A 22880-nucleotide genomic window follows, 5' to 3' on the forward strand; every position below is an offset into this window, starting at 1 on the left:
GTGATTTTAATAAAATATTAATATGATAAATACATTTATATCTTTCTTATTGGTGTATGAACTTATTTGTAAAATATTTAGATTAGTTATTCTACCATATCATATTAAATTTACCCTTTAAAATTTTAAATTACATTTTCAATATTTGATTTCTTACAAAATAGACGACAATTTTCTTGAAACAAAGATCAAATATTTCATATTATTAAACATTTATTGCATTTTATCTATATCTTCTTTTTTCAATAGGAGCAATATTTTAGGTGCATTGTTTTTAAAACATCTTATAAACTCTGTAAAATCTCTAGTGCCCTTCTTTGAGTTGTAGAAGTGTCACTTGTTTGACAAACACTCACATCAAATTAAAAATAGTACTTGATTAATAATCATGATCACATATTTCTACATATTTGTATTACAATCATTGTAAATGTTAAAAAGCAATATTTTCTATTTCTCATTAATGCTTAGGGGTGAAGCCTTCTAATTTGAAATGAATGCCATGATCGTAAATCCGCTTCAGCTGATCCAACTGATTGGTTACATCTTTCAATTTCTTGACGCGCTTCAGCCAATGTCTGCAGCGACTGTGGAAATAGTTGGCTAAAGGATGTCATGTGGCAGATAGCTATGTATGTGAGCTTCCTAGATGTAACTAACATTGTGTCGGGCATCACGCCGAAACCTTGCGCTAATTGTTTCTGGTAATCATTCATTGCTTCCACACTTTTAGCTAGAAAATAATTCCAATGGTTCACTTACATCTAAATCGTTCAGCGAAGGCCAGTTGCCCAAGAACTTTCGAGAAAAATTGGTTTATATCTCCACAGAAACTACTGAAATATGTCGAAAGCCAGGCCGTAATTTCAACCCGTACGGCTATCTTGACAACAAATCCTCATGGACGAAGCGCCAAAAAATCAGCAACAGTTATCAAATCAATGTTTGCGGGGTTATTGATATCCCCAAGTATTCCTTCGACACTCTCCACAAGGGCTGTACCACCCAGGAACATGGATTAGTCATGTAAGACATTCCAAGCAAGAGAAATATGGAAAGAAAGCGGTGCAGGACCATGTTAAGAGTTATGTTGCTCTTTCTGAAATGAAACACGTAGTGCATACAAATTGACCTTGACTCCGAGTTTCTCATTTTTGATGAAATTAGTCTTAAAACATCGTTGAAACTTGTCACTGTCAGAAACTTACATCGGAAGGACGGATCCAGGAGACAACCCTGCATGTCACGTCACCAGGTCAATGTTTTTCGACACAATGCTGCCTAGTGCCACAATACCAGAAAATGAGAATGCTCCAATTCACAGCCATTGTTTACATTCTTCTAGCAGCCTACAAATTCTGTAATAACTCGCAGGTAAATGCGAGACAAGAAAATTTAGTAGCTCTGATTTCCAGCAGCTTCTGTTTAAAAGCAGCAACATAAAATGTAGTATGTACCAAAAGTTCATCTGGGAGGTCGCCAAATTCTGAATCTGTCGAACGACATCAGAAAACAAATTGAACTGCTTTTCAGTTATTGCAAATTTGAGTGACAGCGTATGCAATCATATGTTTCGAAAGTAGGGAACATGATAATGGAAGAAAGAACCAAGGCAAACGTGAATGTACAAAGGGTCAATTAATTTGATCAACTTTTGGTAAAATTACGACAATGATTTGGAGATTCCTTAAAGTGAAACTGGAAGGAGAAATTTGCACAAGTTGCAGACCTTCGGATGCATGCATGTTGAACATATCTGCCGTCGTCCTTATGTCCAAATCGCACTCTGACGACTTGAATGATGGATTCTGAGACCAATTCAAACCATTATTAACCGGGGAAATGGTCGGAATAGAAACCACAACTTCTTCGCTTACACGGCCATCCACAACATCTCCACAGCTAGACTGTTGTCGATCTTCGACTTGGCAAGTTCCTGGGTCTTTGTCGCGCATCTGCCACCGAAGAACGTCGTTCTGATTTTGCGAATATCTAGGTGCTGAGTATAAAGAGCTACTCATGGTTGCTGTTGGTGCGGTTGGACACCGAGTCACAGGAAAAAACTTTGAGGTGGAAGAATTGCAGATTTTGCGTCTCATTTTGAGTCTTGGCGCAACTCTCTGAGTGTTCAAATCGCAGACAGCAGCAGCATTTAGTTCGATTGTGCTTGGCGGTAGAGGTCCACTGTTCACTACAGGAGCTTGTTCAGAGTACTCCCGTAACAAGGAACAGTCATTCTGCCGCTGTTCTTGAGCCACTGTAGGTAGGAGCGCGCGAAGGCCGTGGCAATCGTGTTCAAGATCCAGGGTAGGGAAATTCCAGAGATCTCCGTATGTGGTAGCCGACTGCAGAGAGGGAGAGAGAACATGAGCAGAATTGCCTCCAAAACTTAGTAAGACTCATTAACCGGGAGGAAGATGATTATAAGAGGAATAAAAATAGCTGGTGCAGTGGACGTGCCTGAAGAACAGTGACGCAATCAGTGAGGTGTGATGCAGATTCGAACCGAATTACAAATTTGCGCTTCTGAAGTTGAGAGGGTTGAAGGTTAATACAGTGTCGATGACCAGGAGCTGAGGAAGACATGAAGGATAGGAAAGGGAACTCAGGTAAGAGAACTTACCTGATCGAAACGAATTTGAAAAAAACCGGCGGAGAGGCAGGGAGCTGTGGAAATATTTGTAGAGGAGGGCATGAAGATAGAGAGGCTGTGGAGGGGGAAGTCCAGGGGGCAGCGGAAATTTGGGGAGAGGAATCGGAGGAAAGGGTGAATAAGATGGAGAGAAAGAGGAGCACCGGAGACAAGCCAACACCCAGAGCACGGCACGAAATAAGCGAAGGTGACAATTGTCCAGCAAGGCTGACACAAAGACGACGACGGTGATGCACATGTGGGAGCCATGTCTGCTGCAACAGATGTGATAACAAGTAAAAAGATGGAGTGAAACAATCCAATCTAGCACGAGCCAGCAAGTGGAGCATATAAGTTGGACAACGCAATTTTAATACAAGAAAGAAAGTGGAGTCAAGTTGCTGTAGGATAGAACATAACCCTTCCCCCTCCCACCTTCAATCTCTGGCAGTTAAATCACATCCACTTTCACTCATTTGAAATCCCTTTTCATCACTCCCGCCACTCTGCCTGCTGCATTTCCACGTCGCGGTCCAAACACCAAAACAATCTATTTCTAATCCATTTCATCATCAACACATAACACATTAACACTAAAGTCAAAAGTCTTACAACAGGTTTCAACAGAGACGGTAAAAATCAATCCACACAACAAAAACTTCTTCTCCCAAATTACATTTCTTCTAAAGGAAAAGACAAAAGCCAATGAATTTGAGTAATTTGTTACACAATAAATAAAAAATACTCTTATCACGTGGTAAATACTAACAATATAATTAAATAGCATGATAACATTGCTACATTCACACTATAAAAATACTAATCTCCAAAATTTATTTACTCAATACAACAATCTCAATACTCCAATTTGAGACATTAAAAATAAAGTAAAATAAAAAATAAACAAAATTTAGGAAACTATTCAGGATTTCCACAAATAATTATGTAAACAAATATAAATCTATACGTATATATATATAAGTCTATATGCCTATAATAATAGAGTACACATAGTAAAAAAACAAAACATAAACATGAGTGTAAGTATACATATCAAATAATAATGAGCACTTGCAACTTATGAACATTCTATACCATCACATCTTCTTCTACCAATAAGTTCCATAAAAAGTAATGATGATCCAATTCTTTACAAAACTCTACAGGAAACAAACCTGTAAGATACCAACGCTTTCTTGCTTTGAGGACATCTGATGCAACTAGAAGTTAATTCTCTAGTTGATAAAATAAAAATAAATCTTTGACCAATGAGAGGACTGATTTACGTCCTTTGTTCGTTTCATTCCTTCATCGTGTGTTTTCTTGAATGAAGCACTTCCTTGTAAAGGCTCAAATGAATCCATGAACCCATGAACCGGAGGAACTCTGTAGACTTGCTACTGGTTAGAACATGAAGCAACAAGGTGCGTGGGGCCTAAAAGTAAGTCAGTGACAGGTATGGAGGGGGCAGTGAGTGAGAGAAGGGCGAAGCGAACAGCAGGAGCGGGGGGAGGGCAGAAACCTAGCGATGGCACGGGCACCACCGCGATGTAGAGTGGGAGTGACATGGTGACCCAGCAACAAGAACGAGAATGGGTGACTTGGCCCCCCCGCCGCATCAGGCTCCTCTGTCGCATGCTCGCTCGCTCGCTCCGTCCCTCGCTGCCTCACTGCCTCACTGCCTCACTTGTACGCCCGCTCCCCTCCCCTGCCCCGGAACCCCACACACATTGTCTTCTGTTTGGCACTGCCTTCCTTGCCCTCCTTTTCTTTGACCCTCCCACCTCCGCTGGATCATTCCCTCCTCCTCCGCCCTGCCCCTCTGGGTTTAGGGTTTATCTCTGCGGTGGTCATGTCCTCCTCGCCTCGTTCCACCTGCTGATCGCCCGCTGCGTCCCTCGCCGCTCCCCGCTTCCGACCCCTTCCACCTCCCTCTCGCCCATTCCTCCACCATGGGCGCCGTTTTCGCCAAATCGGATTCCCCCTCCCCTGATCGTTCCCCTTCTCCTGACTGGCTCAATTTGCCCTGCCCCGTCAAATATGATGAAATCCAGCGCGAGAACATTAGTAAGTCTCCTCTTCTCTTTATTCCTCGACCTCTTTCCGTGCCACCTCCGTGTTCATTGCCGCACTCCCTCATGTTAGGTCGTTACGGCCTCTCTCCGTTCCTTCCACCCCCTGGTGCACAGCATTGCTTGGTTTCGTGGTGTTTCCGTGGGGAACGCCCGTCGAAAAGCGGAAATTCACCCTTTCCGTCGCTTGCGGATTTTGTTTTTATTTTCATATTTTATAATTTTTGAGTTTTATGACGCTGTCAAACCTTGCGTGCATGTTCGAGTCCCGGCGAGATTTCGCAACTTCAAGGGGTTTGTTTTTTAATTTGGAAAGAAGAACAAAAAAAGGAAAAAAGAATCCTTAGCTCAGAACCGAATCGCTTGTACTGGCGAGGTAGCTTTAGCTGGAGCTCTAAGGCTGACCGAGGAGCTAGCTGGGCAAATTCCAATAGCCTCACCTATTATCAGATTCTCTTTCTGGGTAGTTTTGCCAGCTTCCGAAGCGTGCATTGCCATGTTTGGTGACAACTTTCGCTCTAGTTCCAAGCATGATTTGTTATATTTGCTAACAGCATCTCTTCTGGATCTCTAGTGTCCCTTAAGCCGGAGCTGTTCGAGGGCCTTCGATTCGACTTCACAAAGCCACTCAATCAACGGTTTTCACTAAGTCACAGGTGAGGAGTCCGGTATCTCTGGGTGGAAAATTTATGTGAGTACATCTTAGCCATGTTGCCGATAATTGCTTGGTAGCGGACGTATGTGTTGCCACCAGCGGCATGTTTAAAAGAAGGTTCAATCTCTCATGCCATGAATTGGTATTCCGTTGGGGTCCGCTGTCTCTGTGAGGTCGGAGTCTGTTATTTCTTGTCCTCAATTTCACAGCGAGGGTCAGCTTTATGTCGTGTCTCTAGCAGCATCGGAGTTTATGGGACCGTTCTCAACGTTGGGCAAACTCAGGAATGTCCGAGATGGGAATGACCTGCGTGTATGCACCAGACTAACCTTTCTGGAAAAAGTGACACAATGAACCTGAATTCGTAGTTGCCAGGACGGCTGATTTGGGTCAGAGCACTCGCTCTAGCTGTTTGATGACGTTGAACTCATCATCCGGATTCCGTCATTCGCTGGATAATGCCGGGGATTGTTGAGAAGCTGAAATGATTTCTGTGGGGCTTCTATTGCGTGTGCAAAGCGTACTTGATCAGCCTTGTTGATTGTTGCAGTTTGTTTATGGGCTCAGTGGAGGTGCCATCCCAAGGGGCGCAGATCATCAAAGTTCCAGCGGCTCATTATGAGTTCGGAGCAAACCTTATCGACCAACGGGTCATACTCTCGCCTTCCCTCTGTTGCTCTCCTCGATGCCTGCAACAACCGATTCACCCTTTCGCACTTGCACTTGCATCGTGGGAATTATGTTCGATGAGATCGGTGGCTTGAAACGTATCCGTCCGTTGTTGAGCACATCCGGTGGCCTGTAGTTGATGGTGTTGAGACTTGTGTGACCTCAGATGATGATGCTTATTGGGCGTATTTTGACGGACGGTCGTATGAGCGCTCGAATCAAGTATGACTTCACCGATAGATTTTCAGTAAAAGTGAACGCGCAGGTAAATGATGAGATGTCTTCGCAACTCGCTAGTTTTTTGACTATTGGCTGGTGCCGCGTTGATAGTAATCAAGTTCGCCCAAGTGTGAATTCTCTGGAATAGGCATTCTCTGGTCTCGTTGTTGGGCACAAAGTTCATGTGGACACTGAGCCAGGGAATTGTAGAAGACGTTAGGGCGGAACTTAATTTTGGATGTGATATTTTGCTGGTACGATACCGACACTGGTGCGTGCGTACAAGTGGCATTTGCGCTAGGAAATACAGTTATGGTGATTCTTCTTCTTGTCACGTGCTGACTCTAACTGCTTGCCTCTTTCCATTGGTGTTACAGCTTACAAATGAACCGCACTTTTCACAAGGAATGTTCCATTTCGACTACAGGGTTGGTTCCATTACCTTGCATCGTTTTGTGCCATGTCGTCGACCTGGTTTCTGGAACTGGAGTTGCGGGAAGCTGGATTGGAGGAGACAGTGAAGTTGCTTTTTGGTCGAGGGGGCCACTGTATCATGTACTGTCCGCATGGTTTCGGCAACTTGCCTTGAGATTAACGGCGTATTTGCGCTTGAATGATATGTGCAGGGGAAAGATTATCAGACTCAATTACAGCTAGGCAACAATGCTTTTTACGGGTTCAATTATATTCAGGTTCAGTGCCCGGAGTTTGTCTGTTGACCTTGGTTGCTTTCTGCTTGGAACACGTGAGAATCATGTTTGGGTTGAGATTTCATGGTGTTGGGAGGTACAAATGTATAGGATGTGCCGAGCAGCTCTAGGCATGATGCTCATAACGCCTCCGGGTTGGACAGTTGCACCTCATATGTGACCTATTTGATCAGTGTTTATGCCAGCGTTAGTTGCACTCTTGGCAAGGCACGAGATTTTATCCCTGTGCTCATAGAATATGGCGTGGTTGGGAAGCAGAGTGTAACGCCAACAGTGGCTCTGGGAGGTGAAGTGTTTTGGTTGGGCCATCAGCGGAAGTCGGGCATTGGATTTGCTGGCCGATACAACACAGACAAAGTGGTATGGATAACCGTCCTTAACTTCGGGTGCTGCTGTTAGGAACCGTTAGAGCTCTTTTTAACGGCAGTGGTCATTTCTGCTTGGTGCCAGCTTCAGTAGCAAATTCTGGCGAGTAGCATCCTAAGTTGTCCACTTAGAATGTCTGCTTTAAATGGTTCTGTGTGGTCATGGTCCGCTGGCCCAGGAGGTCGATCACTAAGAGTGTCTGTTTGTCCAGGTGGCAACGGGGCAATTTGCAAGCACTGGCATCGTTTCGTTGACCTATGTTCAACGAGTGTCAGACAAGGTACTTTTGATTTCTCGCTCAGTACTATGCCGGCTTTGCAAAATGACATGGTCAAGCCCACATGGAAATTGGGTTATGGTGTGAGGTGCTTGTTCTTGTCAGTTCATCCTCGTTTGGCCATTTTGCATGTTTCCATGTGTCAGAACTATCGGTGGGTAGTCCATAAAGTAACGCTGTTCTGACGCTTCAGGTATCTTTGGCATCGGATTTCTTGTATAACTGGAATTCAAAGGAGGCAACCACTAGTGTTGGATACGACTACCTCCTTCGTCAGGTGAGACGCTTTTAAACATATGCGTCCATGGTATGGGCTGTATCGTTCAGACGGTGTATGGAAAGCAGAAGCAGAGTGTGGCACCCAGTTGCTGTTGATCTTCTGTGGCCAGTTTGCGTGTGTTTTAGCGTTAGCTTATAACTAGCCGAATATGACTTGGACATTCTCGACCTTGTGCTTCATGTATTTTTGGGTGATTTTGCAGTGCCGTTTGAGGGGAAGGTTGGACACAAATGGTTGTATCGCAGCTTATCTTGAGGAGAGACTTAACCTTGGTGTCAATTTCTTGCTTTCTGCGGAGGTTAGTGTTCCAGCCTCTTTTGGGCGACCGTTGGACGATTTGTCCCGGCAGCAGTCGGGTTTTGAAGATGTTTATAGATATCCCAAAGAGCAGTTTGTGTGTTGTACTGGGTCTTGTGTTGGGTTAGTAATGAGTGGCAGCGTGTATTTGCACATGACTTGCATCGATAGTATCACGGATGAGACCTGCACAAGAAACCCTTTCTGTTTTCTGATGGAGGAGGAATACTGACTGTCCCTGGTTTGTGATGCCAGATCGATCACTGGAAAAAGGACTACAAGTTTGGGTTCGGCATGACTGTGGGCGAATAAGACTATGATGTAGGGTTAGGAAGGCACTGAGGTTATGATCATTGTTTGAACCCATATGCATCTCTTCGGGAAGTGAAGTGAAAGTATTGAACTGTCATTTCTGTCGCCTTGCTCTAATTTTCAGAGTGAGCGATGGCAATTTTATTGATTGGTCCTCCTCCTCTGGGGATGGTGCCCACTTTTACACCATCAAAGCTGATCCTAATTTGCTGTTGCAATGTCGAAAGGTGCTGGAAACACCCCTTTGGACTCTGAACTGATTGACGAGGAACAGTGAATGTTATTGTAAGGAGATTGAACTGCTTCTGCTTCTTGTTCTCGAGTATATGACTTCATCAGGGTAGAAGCGACACAATTGGGTTGCACCTCCACGGTATTTTTTCACTTGGCTAGGAGGTTTGTGCAACTTACTTGGTTGGGCATGTTAGCGGTAGGTTAATAGTGAACACTACATAGATTATCGTAGGAGTTGGGAGCTGAAGTTTTTATAATTTGAAGTTGGACGTTATAATCTGCAAGTTTCGTTTTGTTTCCGGTTGTTATGTTTTTTGTTTGTATGGACATGTACGATATAATGATTATTGTCTTGTTATTGTTCAGAGATTAGCGTGTTGTATTTTTTTGTAGTTGTAGTGGAATGTGGGGTTGGACCGCAACTTCCATTACTGTTGATTAGTTGGATGACATTTGGAACGTCTGCGTGCCTCTCTTTTACAACAGTTTGAAGCAGTTTTATTTCTCTGGGAAATTTAGAATCTACTTGTGGCACTGAACTGCACTGCTCATGGTCTGACCTTTTATGAACTGAATTTTGCCTACATTGTCCTTTCTATTAATGTTGTCTGCCTTGTCTAGTCCTCATCGGTTCAACCTGAAGTCTGGCATTAGCATCTCTAGAACGAATTGTTTAGTATTGCAGATCAATTAGGGGTTACTGTCACGTGCAAATCGCACACGATATTTGTAGACTGTCACAGGTTTGTCCATTGCCATAATGTCGGTCAAATCCATGCCCTCCTTTGGCAGTGGAAACATTGCTATTCTTTGAATTGCCTGTAGCCGGTCAACCATCAGACGAAATGAGTATCCAGTAGACGTCATGCACTGCAAAATGATTCAATACTTGCGCAATACAGTCACTTCAAGATTATCCCCTTGTTAAGAACTAACATGGTAAAGGATTCACAGACCTCGATTTCATTCGGAGGATTTTCTGTCGGATCCCAGCGATATCGTGTTAAATTCTGGCTAGCCTGCAAACCGAAGTAATAGATTCTGTTAGCATAAAGAAAACAGTGGCACGTGATTTTTCAGAACGACTGTCGGACAGGTGACACCATATTTAGGTTGAACCAAAGAAAGAAAACAAAGAATTCGATATTCATCGAGATCATCGCCAGTAGCAAGAAGAGGAAAGCAACCAAATAGGGAACGTATACAGTGCTGCAAGAGCGTTAAACTAGCTGGTGATGTGTAGTTTTAGCTAAATACACTTTATGATGATACCTTGACTGAAGGTGGTCCATCTTTCATTGCGCTATTATCAAAAACCTGTTTGCCATCACATGTCATGAGCATGCCATATAAATAAATATTAATGACAGATGTCTTAAAAAATATAGTATCCATTCCTCTCTTGTTTAAACTTTCACATCGGCGAGGTATACCTGCTTCGAGAACTCGGACGTGTCAAATTGACCTGGCCCTGTGACTTCTGCAGACCGCTTGGTGACAAGGTTCTCCACCTGCAATTTAACAGTGGAACAACTTGGTGAACTCTTTAATAGATAACTACAAGAAACAGTTGCATGTCCACAAGTCACTACGTAAAGTCAGTGAGCTTGTCCACTTCAAAGGGATTTGAAGTTTTAATGCTACAAACTGTGTGTTGAGAGCTCGGAACAAACGCATTTACAACGGTCCACTTTACACACAAATGGTTTGTAACATATCAAAATACGCATCTTACCTTCACTCCACCACGAATCATGAGGGACAACCGGTTAGGCTTTTCCGGATCCCATGAGGATCCCTTTATTACATCCTTCCCCATTGTAGACTCCACGAGAGACTGGCCGCATGAGGATAAGAGCATGCTTAGTCAGTCACCAATCTCCACAACACCAAAGTAAATTCAGTTAGATTTACATCACCAAGACAATTGGGATCAAAATTACGTAGCAATATTCGGGCATACTAGGAGGCGAAACACATTAAAACAAAGCTCTGGCATTTACATTAAAAAAAAAGTAACGAAGTGCCTTAATCCAGTGTGAATGCATGCTTCTTGATGACCGACTGAACCTCATTCGTTCCACTAAAAAGATGTTTATGACGTGTGGAAACGTCAATCCAGGAGCAAGAAGACAGAAGACTCACGGAAGTAGTAAAGTTCCTATCACCAATAACATTTCCTTGAAACACAACAAAGCGGGCCTTGTACTCCACCTGGTGATCTCCATTCCAGAACACCCCACGATCAAAAACGTTTTACATTCAGTAGTGCCCAAGTTTTACACAATACTAAGTAGGAATGTAAGTTGACAAGTTCAGAAATACCGATTTTGAAGTGGTTACAATAAGTTAACAAAAAGCACTCTAAAAACAATCATCACAATTCATAATGATGAATGCAAACATCTCGCACTTCAGAAAACAAGCCATAATACCGTGTAACCTAGTTGCTTGCGCGAGTACTCCAAGCTCTTCCGATCTGCTTTGTCTTCACCCTACACAACTCTAGTTTGCCATCTTGTCAGAGTAAAGCCGTGGAGGATACAATTCGAAATGGAACGTTGACCTCCAAATGAAAGATATGTGAGAAAGAAGGTACCTGGGGTGTTTCAACAGCAATAAGTGTAGAAAAACAATTCCAAGTTCCCTCGAAGAAACTGTAAAGCGTAGCAACCAGAGTGAAATTCAGCATAGCGCCAGCAGAGTAAGAGTTTGCAAAAGAGTTGAGAAGAGAACACACAAGGTGGGAGGGAAAGGACTTGAGGCAGGTATACCTGGGGTAGTATATATCAGCATCGCCGATACCTAGGGAGCGCAGGAAGGAATTGGGCGGAGCTGGGAAAATGGGCTGAGGGGAAGCGTGAGAAGATGGAGCAGGGAATATGATGGAAATGGCGAGCGGTGGAAATCCGAGAAGAAATTGGCGGCGTGCCACAATGGAAGCCCATGGATGAGGAGAATGACGAAGAGGAAGATCTGCAATCTACCCCACGACGATAAGCAAGAAGAACGCGATGCAGAATAGAGAAGGGAGTAGGGAACTCTGGGGCAGGGACATACCTGGGGCTGCAAGGGGAAGGCAGGTAGGAAGCAGGAGTGCAGGGCAGCAGTAGAAGCGTATGCCATAGCGGAGGCGATCATTGGGAGTGTTGGGGATGTGCGAGAAAGGTGCAGAGGGGGGGCTGCAATTGGGATTCACTCCAACAACAGTATGTTAGCGGTAGGTTAATAGAGAACACTATGTAGATTTCAGATTTTTAATTTAAACCATCTTGTGATTTATATATATATATATATATATATATATATAGTTAACTTTACTATAGTATTTAAAAGCATCCAATTAATCTATAAACCTTGCAAGGTCTTTAAGTATTGCTTCATTTTTACATAATAGCTTCCAAAGTAGTAAAATTTTATTTTATTAAAGTTTTAAAATTTTCCCTAAAACATCCTAAAAACTTCTAAATTATTTTAAAATAATTTCTTAATAAATTCTGAAAATTTTAATAATTTTTCTAAAATGCTAATATCAATTTGAACCTATATTTTTATATCTTAGTAAATTCTTATAGTAATAAAATAAATTTCAATCAAATATTTTTTTAAATTTTTGATATAAATAAGTAAAAGAACATGAATTTCTTTCTCATGCTTCTTTTAACTATTAAGTATCATTTATAAGATTTATTTATTATAAGTAAAATAAGTAGCTAAAATGCCATTATAGATATTTATCTTAATAATTAAATATTGTTAATTAATAATAAGTAAAATTACTAAATTAATTGAAATAATTACTTTTAAGAATTACTAAGATTCTATTCTTATAACTCTTCTTTTAATAAGACTTATAAATTTTAAATACTTATAAATACTAATAAATTATCAAATAATGAAAAATTACTAATTTTAATATTTTTATAAATAAATGATTTAAAATTATGTTTTCAATTAATCCTCTAATTAAAATTTACTATTCGGATTCACATAACTTAATCTTAACAATAAAATTGAACTCAAATTTTGATACTCACATAAAAGCCACAACTACTAAAAGACAAAAGATAATTATAAAAGAGCTATAGTGATTAAACAAATAATCCTTATGTAAAAAAATAAAAGAAATATCATACAATTCTTAAGATGTGAGAATTTAGATGTTCATGTACTTGTATGCTATCTTGCCTCAACTCTTCTTTGAATCTTTGATTCTCTTCTTTGCTCTTTCAAAGTTAATCTCAAGCATTTTCAAATTCTCTTTGAATTTGCCTAGTTTCTATCTTTTATTTTTTTAATGTAGCCTTTAATGTTGTTATCTTAACTTATATATTGTGGAGATTGTGGCTTGTAAATCATCAAATTGATCCCCTTGTAGTTTTAAAATAAAAATTATACTTATAATGTAAAAAATTATAATTTTTAGGTGAAGTTTGTAAGAATTGTTTTAGATAAATAGATAAGTAGTATTAATTGTAAGAATATAAATCCTTGTAGGAATTCTTTTACAAATTCTAGAACAATTATATTTTTGTAGTGTATTTTATAATTTTATAGTTTATTATTTCATTCCTATAAATATAGCTAAATAAAAATTAAAACTTTTAAGTAGTGGTATTATTTATTTAGTGAGATTCTTAATAAAAAGTAGAATAATTAGAAAGGAGATTAAAATAAAAAAATAATAAAAGATTATAACCAAACTAAGGATATCTACCAATTGCACCATTTAGATAGTTCAAAATACCACTTTTGCATCAAGTTATCAAGGAATGTGATCCTCATATGTAGATGTAAGTATATTTGGGCGGGAAAGCTTCATTTATATCTAACAACCACAAGAAGATATTCTTGAAGACATGATAATATTAAAAGAGTAGTAACAAAGAACATAAAAATCCACTAGAATGAAGTTAAGCTCATGTATAGCTAAACAGGAGAATGAAAGATAAAGGTTGTTGGATAATATTCCTAAATTTTTTAGGTTCCAAGCGGCCATTGGATGTAGTTTAAATGTGTTGCGGCTTGACTATTTTTTATCAATCTTGCTTGCTTGTGTTTGGTATGGCCATGACAAATTACAATGTCACAGTCCATAGTTGATGCTCTTTGTGGTGCAATTGTTATTATAGTATTGGTTTATTTCTTCTATCCTTGCAATTTTGCAGTTGGACAACAATCTATGGTTTAGGATCTTGAGCTGGATTTATAGTTGGTGTCATAGACATACTCATGTAAGCTAGTAATTACAAATATAAGTAGGTAAAAGAAAGTTAATTCTATAGTATTTAATATAGAAGCTTCCTAAAAGCTTCATAGACGCTGCTTTAACTTCATAGGTGTCTTTAATTGACTTTTTGGATTAGAAACGTGGTCAACAAGTTGGCCATGTACCACACATGTTGTTAGCTTGAAGATCAAGCTAAATATGTGGCCCACACATAGAAAAACTTGCCTTGTAAGTCAAGGTATGTGTCCTACAAAGTCAACACATATTGGAGGCCCTATAGAACGTCGCCACGTTGTCGTATTAGGTGCTTTCCTACTCAAGAATGCATCAAGCGTCTGGCTGTAGGAGTTAGTATGAAGATTCACTAATATTCGAGCAATCTATTGATTTTTGACTATTGGAATATAAACGATTACAAGAATATACTGTAAATCTATACGGATGTCCTTCGACTGCTTGCCGAAATTTTTTTTGTTCCAGCCGGTAGATCTCTAGACATTACAGAGAACCCCGAATAATCCAATCTGCTAATCTCCGATACCGCTTTATACTCATGACCTTGTATCCACTGACTCTCTTGTTAGATTAATCCAAAAATTTTCATTCACTCCGCATACTCAATCCTATAAACACCCTTTTAATTCTTCAAGCACAGACGTAACTTCGATTTCACAAAACAATCAAGAATAATCACATCCACTTCATTAAAACCCCGATTCACTAGTACAACACATCGACCTTTCAGCATTGATCACCATAAGTCCCTTTTCTGACCCCTATCCAAAAATCTTCAATCCTCCCTTTTTCTTAACCTCCTTAAATCCCAAATCTCTGAACCCTCTCCTCTCTCCTCTTGCTCGAGATAGCATGTCTGCTACTAAATTGTTCTTCCTAGTAACATACTTAATTTCTGGATTTAGTGACTTAATATAAGCAATCTATCTCAACAATGCAATATCTGGCATTGAACAGTTAGTAATCATTCCGAGCAATGGTAAGCAATCTGTTTCAATTACTACTACTGCCCCAATCAAATAGTCCTTTTCAGCTTTCATAGCCGAAACAACTTCCCAAAGTTCTCTTTTGACTTGCGAATATGCACGCTGATGAATACTTAAAACTTTAGCTCCAAATCGAACTGCAAATCTATTCCCATTTGAGTCATCTTGACCCACAGTCCATCCAATGGCAATTGGACTAGCATCCACAGTAAGAATCACTGGTGTATTGCATTTATAATCAACCTTCCTGAATATTGGAGGTGACATCAATAATTTCTTCAATCTTTGCATTGCCTGAATATGCCTTTCTTCCCATTTAAATCGATAGCCGTTGCGTAACAGTTCATATAATGGATCTGCTATGTGAGCATAATGAGAGATCCAGATTCGATAAAATACACATGCACCCAAAAACCTGCAAACCTTTGTTAAAGAATCACAATTCTCTTTCATTCTTCCAATTGCATCAACTTTAGTCGGATCTGGTTTTCTTCTGTAAGATCCACATAAATGTCCAACAATCACAACCTCTTGTACTCCAAATACGGACTTCATACCCGATAATATAAGATGAACTTCTCTAAGCTGAGTTAAAATCTTTTCACAATCTTGTATATGATCAACAACATATTTGCGACACCCCCTCTTATCTAAAGTTTCATCCTTGTCTCCTTCTCTACACCCTTTTCTAGGAACATCATCCAGAAAAGGCATAGTCTTCTCCGGAATAAAATCTCTCAATACCTTATTCATCCCATTCATCATATACGCAATTGAGTTGGTCGCGCCTTGAGGAAGAGTGCACATTCTAACCAATCCAAGTGGTATCTTTATCATCATCATATCTCTACTTCCGTCGATAAGTTGAAATTGATCATAACCTGAATACAAGTCATCCATTGAATAGATCGCCCTTCCTACAAACGCCTCAGCGAATTCATCCACAATAAGTCCAATTCCTACATTCCTAACAGTTACTACATTCACTGGTTGCATATCTTGAATAAAACGTAGTGACCCATTCTTCTTAGGTACCGTAAACCATCGACTAGAATATAGCACAAATGAGGGTTCCAACATTTTCATCTTCATCTTTTCTTTTAATACTTCCACCAATTTAGGTAAATGTACCCTCGGTACTCGAATCGGTCTTAGATTCCAAGGTACATGCGATACAGTGAAGATAACTATAGGTGTTATAATATTTGGATCCACACACTCAATTTCATAAGATTCGAAGGCAAACGATCTACCTTGTTTAGCCAACATCTTTTTGAAGCAAGTAATTTCCTCCGACAATAAAGAACCATCAGAACCAATCTTCAATTCTTCAAAAGTCTCTTCAGTAAACTGATGTCCAATACTCATTGGATCTCTTAAACTTACTTCTTTTGATGCTTCTCCCATTTGTTCCTTAGAATCTTCTCGTAATGGTCCGGCAATAGGCTTTACCTTCTTATCTGCCGTTTTATATCTCGTCTCTACTATGACTTCTGGTGCTTGAAAAGATTCAAGTATGGTATAAACCTCTCTTGAATGAATCTCAACAATCTTATCATTATCTCCTAACCCAATACATGTAATCAATTCCAATGAATCTTCCAGTCCGTTTTTTTCATAAACACCTAAAATCCTCTCATCATCTTACAATGTACCTAACTTGCGTAATTCTCTTTCAATATTATATAATCTTTTTCTTTCTTTTCTTTTAAAATCATCAATTTTCTTATATATAATATTTCCATTCTCCAAAATACCAATAAAACTCGCATCAAAGGCACCTTCATCTCACGAGAGTACCTCCTCTTTTATACCTCCATAACCTCGCTTTATAATCGCACGTTCCTAAAATCCTTAAATCCTTCAACAATCTTTGGCAATGGTTTCTCCCTCAATCTATCTCGATTCCGTTCATGGTTAGGAGGTACTGTTAGAAATTGTACAACTTTCCTCCCATCTTCGCTCCGTACCCTTGCATAAGCAGAACCATCGTCAAGTACTTTTGTTTCCATCCGTGTTGCCATGATATAAGGTTGTCCTAAAATCAACGGATAAGACGTTGTATCTTGAACGAAGAAATGTTGCTCCGTCGCAACATCCCCAATCCGAATTTTGACATCTGGACAAGCTCCATATAATTTGCCCCGTGTGTTATTAGCTGCTCGTATTGCCCATCCATGTTCCATATCAATTGGCCATTTTTGCTTCTTATAAAGATCTTTAGACATGAGATTTATTTCAGAACCATGGTCGACCAAAGCAACTATTGGTTCATCTATATCTTCTACCTTCACCAATACCTCAATAGTTGCCCTTGCCCAATGCTTTCGAGTATAATGGCTCAAAGTTTCCATTTCCTTGTCACTAGAATCTTCGAAACGTACTCGCTGATTATACCCATTCTTTTCATTTGTTGGTTGCTTGTAACCAATATCAACCTCTTCTTCATCTCTACATATTCTTGCATCAATAGCATGACTCATTCCAGTTTCACCTATTAATTGCCTCTTTCACTTAATGCTGTCAATGATAACATCATGAAACTCCTTCTTTGCAATTCCCAAGACTTCTTTTAATGTGAATTCCACCTTAGCATTTAATATACGTTCTTCCAACACCCCTTTCAAATTTGTTGCCGCTTCAATGTCAAAAAGTAGCTTATAGGCAATTGATTTGCCCTTATCTTTTGTCTCCTTTGTTTTTTCTCCCAATGATACTGAGGTATCCTTTACAGGCAATTCTTGTGAAGCTGCCTCCCGAGCCTTGTCTCCTCGAGTTTGCCTCTTAAAAGAATTTCCATCTCTAGTATCATCAAAATTTCCTCGTCTTTTTTCTTCCATCAAAGCTTCATGTTGGCTCTTAGCAATATATGCATGAACTGAAAGAGACTCAATAGGATCCTCCCAACCTGTTCTACCTCGTATTGTAGCTGCAGTTCTCAATAACGCTTCTCGAGGTAATTTCCCTTCTTGCATTGTAGAAACGGCAGAAGCCCAAAACTCACTAGTTTTCGTACTTCCACCAATTTCATCATCTACTCTAGCACCATAACTTGCACTTTCTCGTGCTACTGTTTCATGCTCTTTTAAGTAATCTTGAACCAATGCTCTCATTCTTCCCTTGCTAAAATTGGTTTGAAGAAGATCCTCTCTATTTTTCAATGCTATCTTCCCATCTTTCTAGCAAATAATTCCCTGCCGTATCATATTATTAAATTTATTGCAATCTTTCCTAGTGTGTGAAGCATCATCACACCAAATGCATCTTTGTACATATCCTTGTTTTGAAACATTCTTCGAATTATTTATAGAAGTATTCTCTTCAAGTCTTGCCAATTTGATTTGAAGATCTCGCATTCCTCGTATAATTTCTTCCATACCCATATCTGCTTTCTTTGACAAGGATGTCGAAGGTTGAACTATAGGCATTGTTGGTGGTGTTGTACGTACTGGAGCTTTGGGTGCTTGTACTGTTTTCGGAATATTGCTCCTATCCTTACTCCTTTCTCTTTTTGTAAGCAACCCCACCGCATTTTCAACGTTCTTCCACTTTGTTGTCAATCCTTCATCTTCTTCTTTGTCTTCAAGAAGGAGTTCTAATTTCCCTTGCAATTCTCCATCAGCAGCTTGAAGAAATAGATCAACTTTGTTCGGCTCCAATGTCAATTTTTCTACCTTCGATAATTGAGAGTACTGCCTCTCAAATTCCCTTAGTAGCTCTGTTGCTTGCAAATTCTTATTAGGCCGTTCAATCCATCCCAGAAACAGCTTCTTAGTAATGCGATCAACATCTTCTAAGAAATATTCGTCTTTCAATGCATGTGAAGAATCCTCCCATGAATTTCCATAACGATCCGTAATCGATGTAATGTTGTCTCTTATCTCTGGTATCGTGGCAAGTCCAAATAGTGCAACCATTTTCTTCTCAGAAACCCGATTTAATTCCATTTCACGAACATAACATCTTAAATACCTTGAAATATTCCTCCCATCAAATTGATCAATTTTATTGACCACTGCTTGCAATGCTTTGGTTGCCAAAGCTTCCTTTCGATCATTGCTTTGCTATTGCTGCATTGACAATGAGAAGGCTTGAAACAAACTAGCGATAGACAGATCCATGTTCATACCTTGTCCTTTAGAAGATTCCCCACCAGAAACTCCTCCCAAAAATCCTTCAAAATTTTTATTTTCATTTTCCATAAAAATAAAGATAAAATCAACCGAAATCCAATACCTTCCACCTCAAGCTTTCACGTCGGCTTCACCACTTTTTGTCGTATTACATGCTTTCCAGCTCGAGAACGCACCGGACATCTGGCTGTAGAAGGTAGTATGGAGATTCACCGATAGTCAAGCAGTCTATCAGTTTTGACTGCTGGAGTATAATCGATTGCAACAATGTATTGTAAATCTATATGGGTGCTCTTCAACTGCTTGTCGAAGTCCTTTTTGCCCCAACCGGTAGGTCTCTAGATGTTACAGAGAACCCCGAACAACCCAAACTGTTAATCTTCAATACTGCTTTGTACTTACGATCTTGTATCCACTGACTGTCTTGTTAGATTAATCCAATAAATTTCATTCACTCCGCATACTCAATCCTATAGACACCCTTTTAATCCTTCAATCACAGACGTAACTCGATTTCACAAAACAGTCAAGAGTATTCAAACCCACTTCATTGAAAATCCCGATTCACCATTACAATACTGACTTCTGCAGCGATTGCCTTAGTCTTCCCAAAACTCTACGAAGAAGAAAAATCCAAATTCTATGTCTTTCCTTCCTCGACCCGAAGCATGAAGCTCCTCTCTCTAATCCCCCCTGATCTTCAAAAACCTCCAATGAAACCGAACTAATAACCTTGTAAAAACTTGAAAATCCCCCTGATCTTCAAAAACCTCTAATAAAACCAAACTAGTAACCTTGCAAAAACTTGAAAACCCCCCTGATCTTCAAAAACCTCCAATGAAACCGAACTAGTAACCTTGTAAAAACTTGAAAACCCCGCTGATCTTCAAAAACCTCCAATGAAACTGAACTAGTAACCTTGCAAAAACTTGAAAATCCCCCCTCTTCCCAATTCCCCTTCAAACGTATTCTTCCCCTAACCTTATTTTCTTGAATTCCTTCAATCTTCCGTCTTGGATCTGAAATTGGCTCACGTCATCAAGGCCTTCTCCTCCATTTTTACCTTTAAGAGGTCCATTTGCCGCAAACAACGTTCCCTGGATGTTCCCGTAATTAGGTCTGCATTGGGTTGCCCAACCAATTTAGGTCTCATATTGGATAAGAGGACCCAGATTGGATTCTCGAAATTGGATCCAATTGGCTCTTCGAACCCATCGTGTGAATTGGTCCTTCTCTTCCTGCTGACTCCTATTATTGGAATTGAATGGAGTATTTCAGTATGCCCCAGCTGACTGTAACGGACTGACTGAACCTGGCCACTCAGTATTTGTACAGGAGTTGGTCGTTGCTCCCAATATTCGAGGTAACTGAATATTAATAAAATTCCCCTTTCTTTTTATTTTCACTGTATACTCGTGTTACAACATGACAACGGTTCCTACTGTGGCTGAGCATCCTCGTTTTCTTGAACAAATACTCCGCTAGTCTTGACTATGCCTCGATTTTGCTTTTTGGGGCAGTTTCTAACTTTGTGGCCTTCTCCACTGCAATACAAGCATAAATTATCCTCCATACATCACTTTTTTTCTTCTATAGTAAGAGATTTGATACGTACCGCATCAATTTGCATGTCTTCCACCTCTGAATACAAATTCATACCGCTTGTCCACATAGTTGGAGCATGACGAATTGTATGTTATCTTGAGCGTTGGTCTTGGCGATGTTGGAATAGGCGATTATCACACTTCACAGCTTGATTAATGGTTTCATTGAGCGTTCATGGATCAGAAAGAGTTAACTGCAAATCCTTAACATCATCTCTTAAATCCCAATAGAATTGACTCATCAACGCTTCTTCATCCCAATTGATGTTGCATACTAATTGCCTGAAATCCGAAGCATAGACTGATGTAGAATGCATCCCTTGTCGTAGCGACCGGATCTTTGTTGTAGCCCATCGAACCTTATCGTGTTCACCAAATGCTTCTGCAAATGCTTCCAAAAAGGTTTCAAAGTTGTTTAATATGGATGATTGTTTCTCAAACAAAGGAGCAAACCATGATAGAGCTTGTCCCGTAAGTAAGGTTCCAACAAGCCCAACACGTGACTCCTCCGTTGGATATCGTTCGGGCTGTAAAACTGTTATCAACCTGATTTGATTGACGAATCCTCGAAACTTGGAACGTGTTCCATCAAACTTATCTGGAAGGCTAACTCGAGGCTCCTTATGTTGTAGAACTAGTGGTTTTTGTCGAACCTGAGATAAAGTTGTTTCTCCAAGTGCCAAAATTTGAGGCTGGTGTAGTTTAGATTGTGCTATCCCAGATACTCCATCATTATGAAGCCTTGCCACCACTCCTTCAATCTCTGCAGTTCTTTGTGATAACGTAGCGAGGGCATTCATAATAGCATCTAACTTAGACTCCGAACTTTCTATCATACTAATGTCTTGACCTCTGGCCATTCTAAAAGAAGGACAAAAATGACCCTATAAGAGGCAATATTGGTTTATAGGAGGGTAATCCATAACCTATAAAACGCCTTAAGAATTTCAAGAAGAGGGGTAATCCACTCTCTCCAAGAAGAATAAGACTCCAATATTGTAACAGAAGAAGTATCAGTTTAGAGGAGGGTAATCCGCAACCTCTAAAAAATGCTAGTATACCTTCAAGTAGAGGGGTAATCCACACTCTACTTAAAAAGAATTAGCTCTGATATTTCAAGTTAGTGTAGTCTTGACAAACTGTCACGGACACAAAATACAGACTTGAAATCTAACAAGAAGTTCAAGAAGAAGTGGCACAACTAGATTAAACAGATGAGTATAAGAACAACACCAGAAAGATGAGCTAGAACTCCAAGAGATGTGTTGTCGAGACTGAAGAACTCTTCAGCCTCGATCCCTATATATACTCCTACTTAGGAAGCTTCTCGAGCTACTTCTATTAACTAGGAAGCTTCTAGAAGGTTCCAGAGGCTTCCTTTCTAGAAGGTTCTAGAAACTTCTCGAGCTACTTCTATTAATTAGGAAGCTTCTAGAAAGTTCCAGGGGATTCCTTTCTAGAAGCTTCTAGAAACTTCTTTTCTAGAAGGTTCTAGAGACTTCCTTTCTAGAAGTTTCTAGAAACTTCTCTCTAAAAGGTTCCAGAGGCTTCTCTTCTAGATGGTTCCAGAGGCTTGTTTTCTAGAAGGTTCTAGAAACTTCTCTCTAGAAAGTTCTAAGGAATATGTCCCTAATAGCATGTGAAAAAACCTCCCATGAATTCCCATAACAATCCATAATCAATGTAATATAGTCTCTTATCTTCGGTATTGTCGCAAGTCCAAATAATTCAACTATTTTCTTCTCAAAAACTCGATTTAATTCCATTTCACGAACATAATATCTTAAATACCTTGAAATATTCCTTCCATCAAATTGATCAATTTTATTGACCAGTGCTTACAATGCTTTGGTTGCCAAAGCTTCCTTTCGATCATTGCTTTGTTGTTGCTGCATTGATAATGAGAAGGCTTGAAACATACTAGCAATAGACGGATCCATGTACATATCTTGTCGTTTAGAAGAACCCCCACCAGAAACTCCTTTCAAAGATTCGTCAAAATTTTTATTTTTGTTCTTCATAAAAATAAAAATAAAATCAAACAAAATCCAATACCTTCCACCTCAAGCTTTCACATCGAGTTCACCACTTATGTTGTATTACGTGCTTTCCTGCTCGAGAATGTACTGGGCATTTGGCTGTAGGAGGTAATATGGAGATTCGCTAATATTCAAGCAGTCTATCAGTTT

At 39.8% G+C, this 22880-nt stretch overlaps 3 protein-coding genes across 4 annotated transcripts; 1 reads left to right on the top strand and 2 right to left on the bottom strand.

Annotated features, from left to right (window-relative positions):
• Nucleotides 1-362: 362 nt before the first annotated feature.
• LOC149987412 (uncharacterized) lies at nucleotides 363-3046 on the bottom strand. 2 transcript variants are annotated; one of them, XM_090244514.1, is made up of 6 exons: nucleotides 2624-3046; nucleotides 2461-2526; nucleotides 1730-2345; nucleotides 1458-1492; nucleotides 1209-1236; nucleotides 363-996 (listed from the first exon to the last, which is right to left on the bottom strand). In XM_090244514.1, exons 1-6 carry the CDS (start codon nucleotides 2900-2902, stop codon nucleotides 899-901), a joined length of 1122 nt encoding a protein of 373 aa, XP_090100640.1. In that variant the 5' UTR covers nucleotides 2903-3046; the 3' UTR covers nucleotides 363-898. The 2 variants fall into 2 exon arrangements, with proteins under 2 accessions (XP_090100640.1, XP_090100641.1); XM_090244515.1 differs by lacking the exon at nucleotides 2461-2526.
• Nucleotides 3047-4438: 1392 nt separating this feature from the next.
• Nucleotides 4439-9007, top strand: LOC149987413 (mitochondrial import receptor subunit TOM40-1-like). Its single transcript, XM_090244516.1, has 11 exons — nucleotides 4439-4699; nucleotides 5279-5360; nucleotides 5910-6009; nucleotides 6195-6293; nucleotides 6625-6675; nucleotides 6874-6939; nucleotides 7216-7317; nucleotides 7535-7603; nucleotides 7794-7877; nucleotides 8083-8178; nucleotides 8433-9007. The coding sequence occupies exons 1-11, from the start codon at nucleotides 4585-4587 to the stop codon at nucleotides 8487-8489; spliced, it is 921 nt and encodes a 306-aa protein (XP_090100642.1). The 5' UTR covers nucleotides 4439-4584; the 3' UTR covers nucleotides 8490-9007.
• A 191-nt stretch (nucleotides 9008-9198) lies between these two features.
• Nucleotides 9199-11904, bottom strand: LOC149987414 (uncharacterized). Its single transcript, XM_090244517.1, has 10 exons — nucleotides 11784-11904; nucleotides 11498-11706; nucleotides 11323-11380; nucleotides 11159-11218; nucleotides 10869-10937; nucleotides 10459-10560; nucleotides 10157-10234; nucleotides 9996-10040; nucleotides 9680-9742; nucleotides 9199-9542 (listed from the first exon to the last, which is right to left on the bottom strand). The coding sequence occupies exons 1-10, from the start codon at nucleotides 11862-11864 to the stop codon at nucleotides 9414-9416; spliced, it is 894 nt and encodes a 297-aa protein (XP_090100643.1). The 5' UTR covers nucleotides 11865-11904; the 3' UTR covers nucleotides 9199-9413.
• Between the last annotated feature and the right edge of the window lie 10976 nt (nucleotides 11905-22880).

The sequence above is a fragment of the Physcomitrium patens genome, chromosome 18, assembly GCF_059467195.1.
Source record: "Physcomitrium patens ecotype Gransden chromosome 18, ASM5946719v1, whole genome shotgun sequence".
Taxonomy (NCBI): domain Eukaryota; kingdom Viridiplantae; phylum Streptophyta; class Bryopsida; order Funariales; family Funariaceae; genus Physcomitrium; species Physcomitrium patens.

Coding starts and splice junctions, on each gene's coding strand:
- LOC149987414 (XM_090244517.1), bottom strand. CDS start 11,864: ATGATCGCCTCCGCTATGGCATACGCTTCTACTGCTGCCCTGCACTCC. Junction 10,938..11,158: donor GCAAGCAACTAGGTTACACG/GTATTATGGCTT, acceptor GGAGATCACCAG/GTGGAGTACAAGGCCCGCTT. Junction 9,743..9,995: donor ATGGACCACCTTCAGTCAAG/GTATCATCATAA, acceptor TTCGGTTTGCAG/GCTAGCCAGAATTTAACACG.
- LOC149987413 (XM_090244516.1), top strand. CDS start 4,585: ATGGGCGCCGTTTTCGCCAAATCGGATTCCCCCTCCCCTGATCGTTCC. Junction 6,940..7,215: donor ACGGGTTCAATTATATTCAG/GTTCAGTGCCCG, acceptor GTTGGGAAGCAG/AGTGTAACGCCAACAGTGGC. Junction 7,604..7,793: donor TTCAACGAGTGTCAGACAAG/GTACTTTTGATT, acceptor CTGACGCTTCAG/GTATCTTTGGCATCGGATTT.
- LOC149987412 (XM_090244514.1), bottom strand. CDS start 2,902: ATGGCTCCCACATGTGCATCACCGTCGTCGTCTTTGTGTCAGCCTTGC. Junction 2,527..2,623: donor TTCAAATTCGTTTCGATCAG/GTAAGTTCTCTT, acceptor TCTCAACTTCAG/AAGCGCAAATTTGTAATTCG. Junction 1,493..1,729: donor CAACATGCATGCATCCGAAG/GTCTGCAACTTG, acceptor GTCGTTCGACAG/ATTCAGAATTTGGCGACCTC.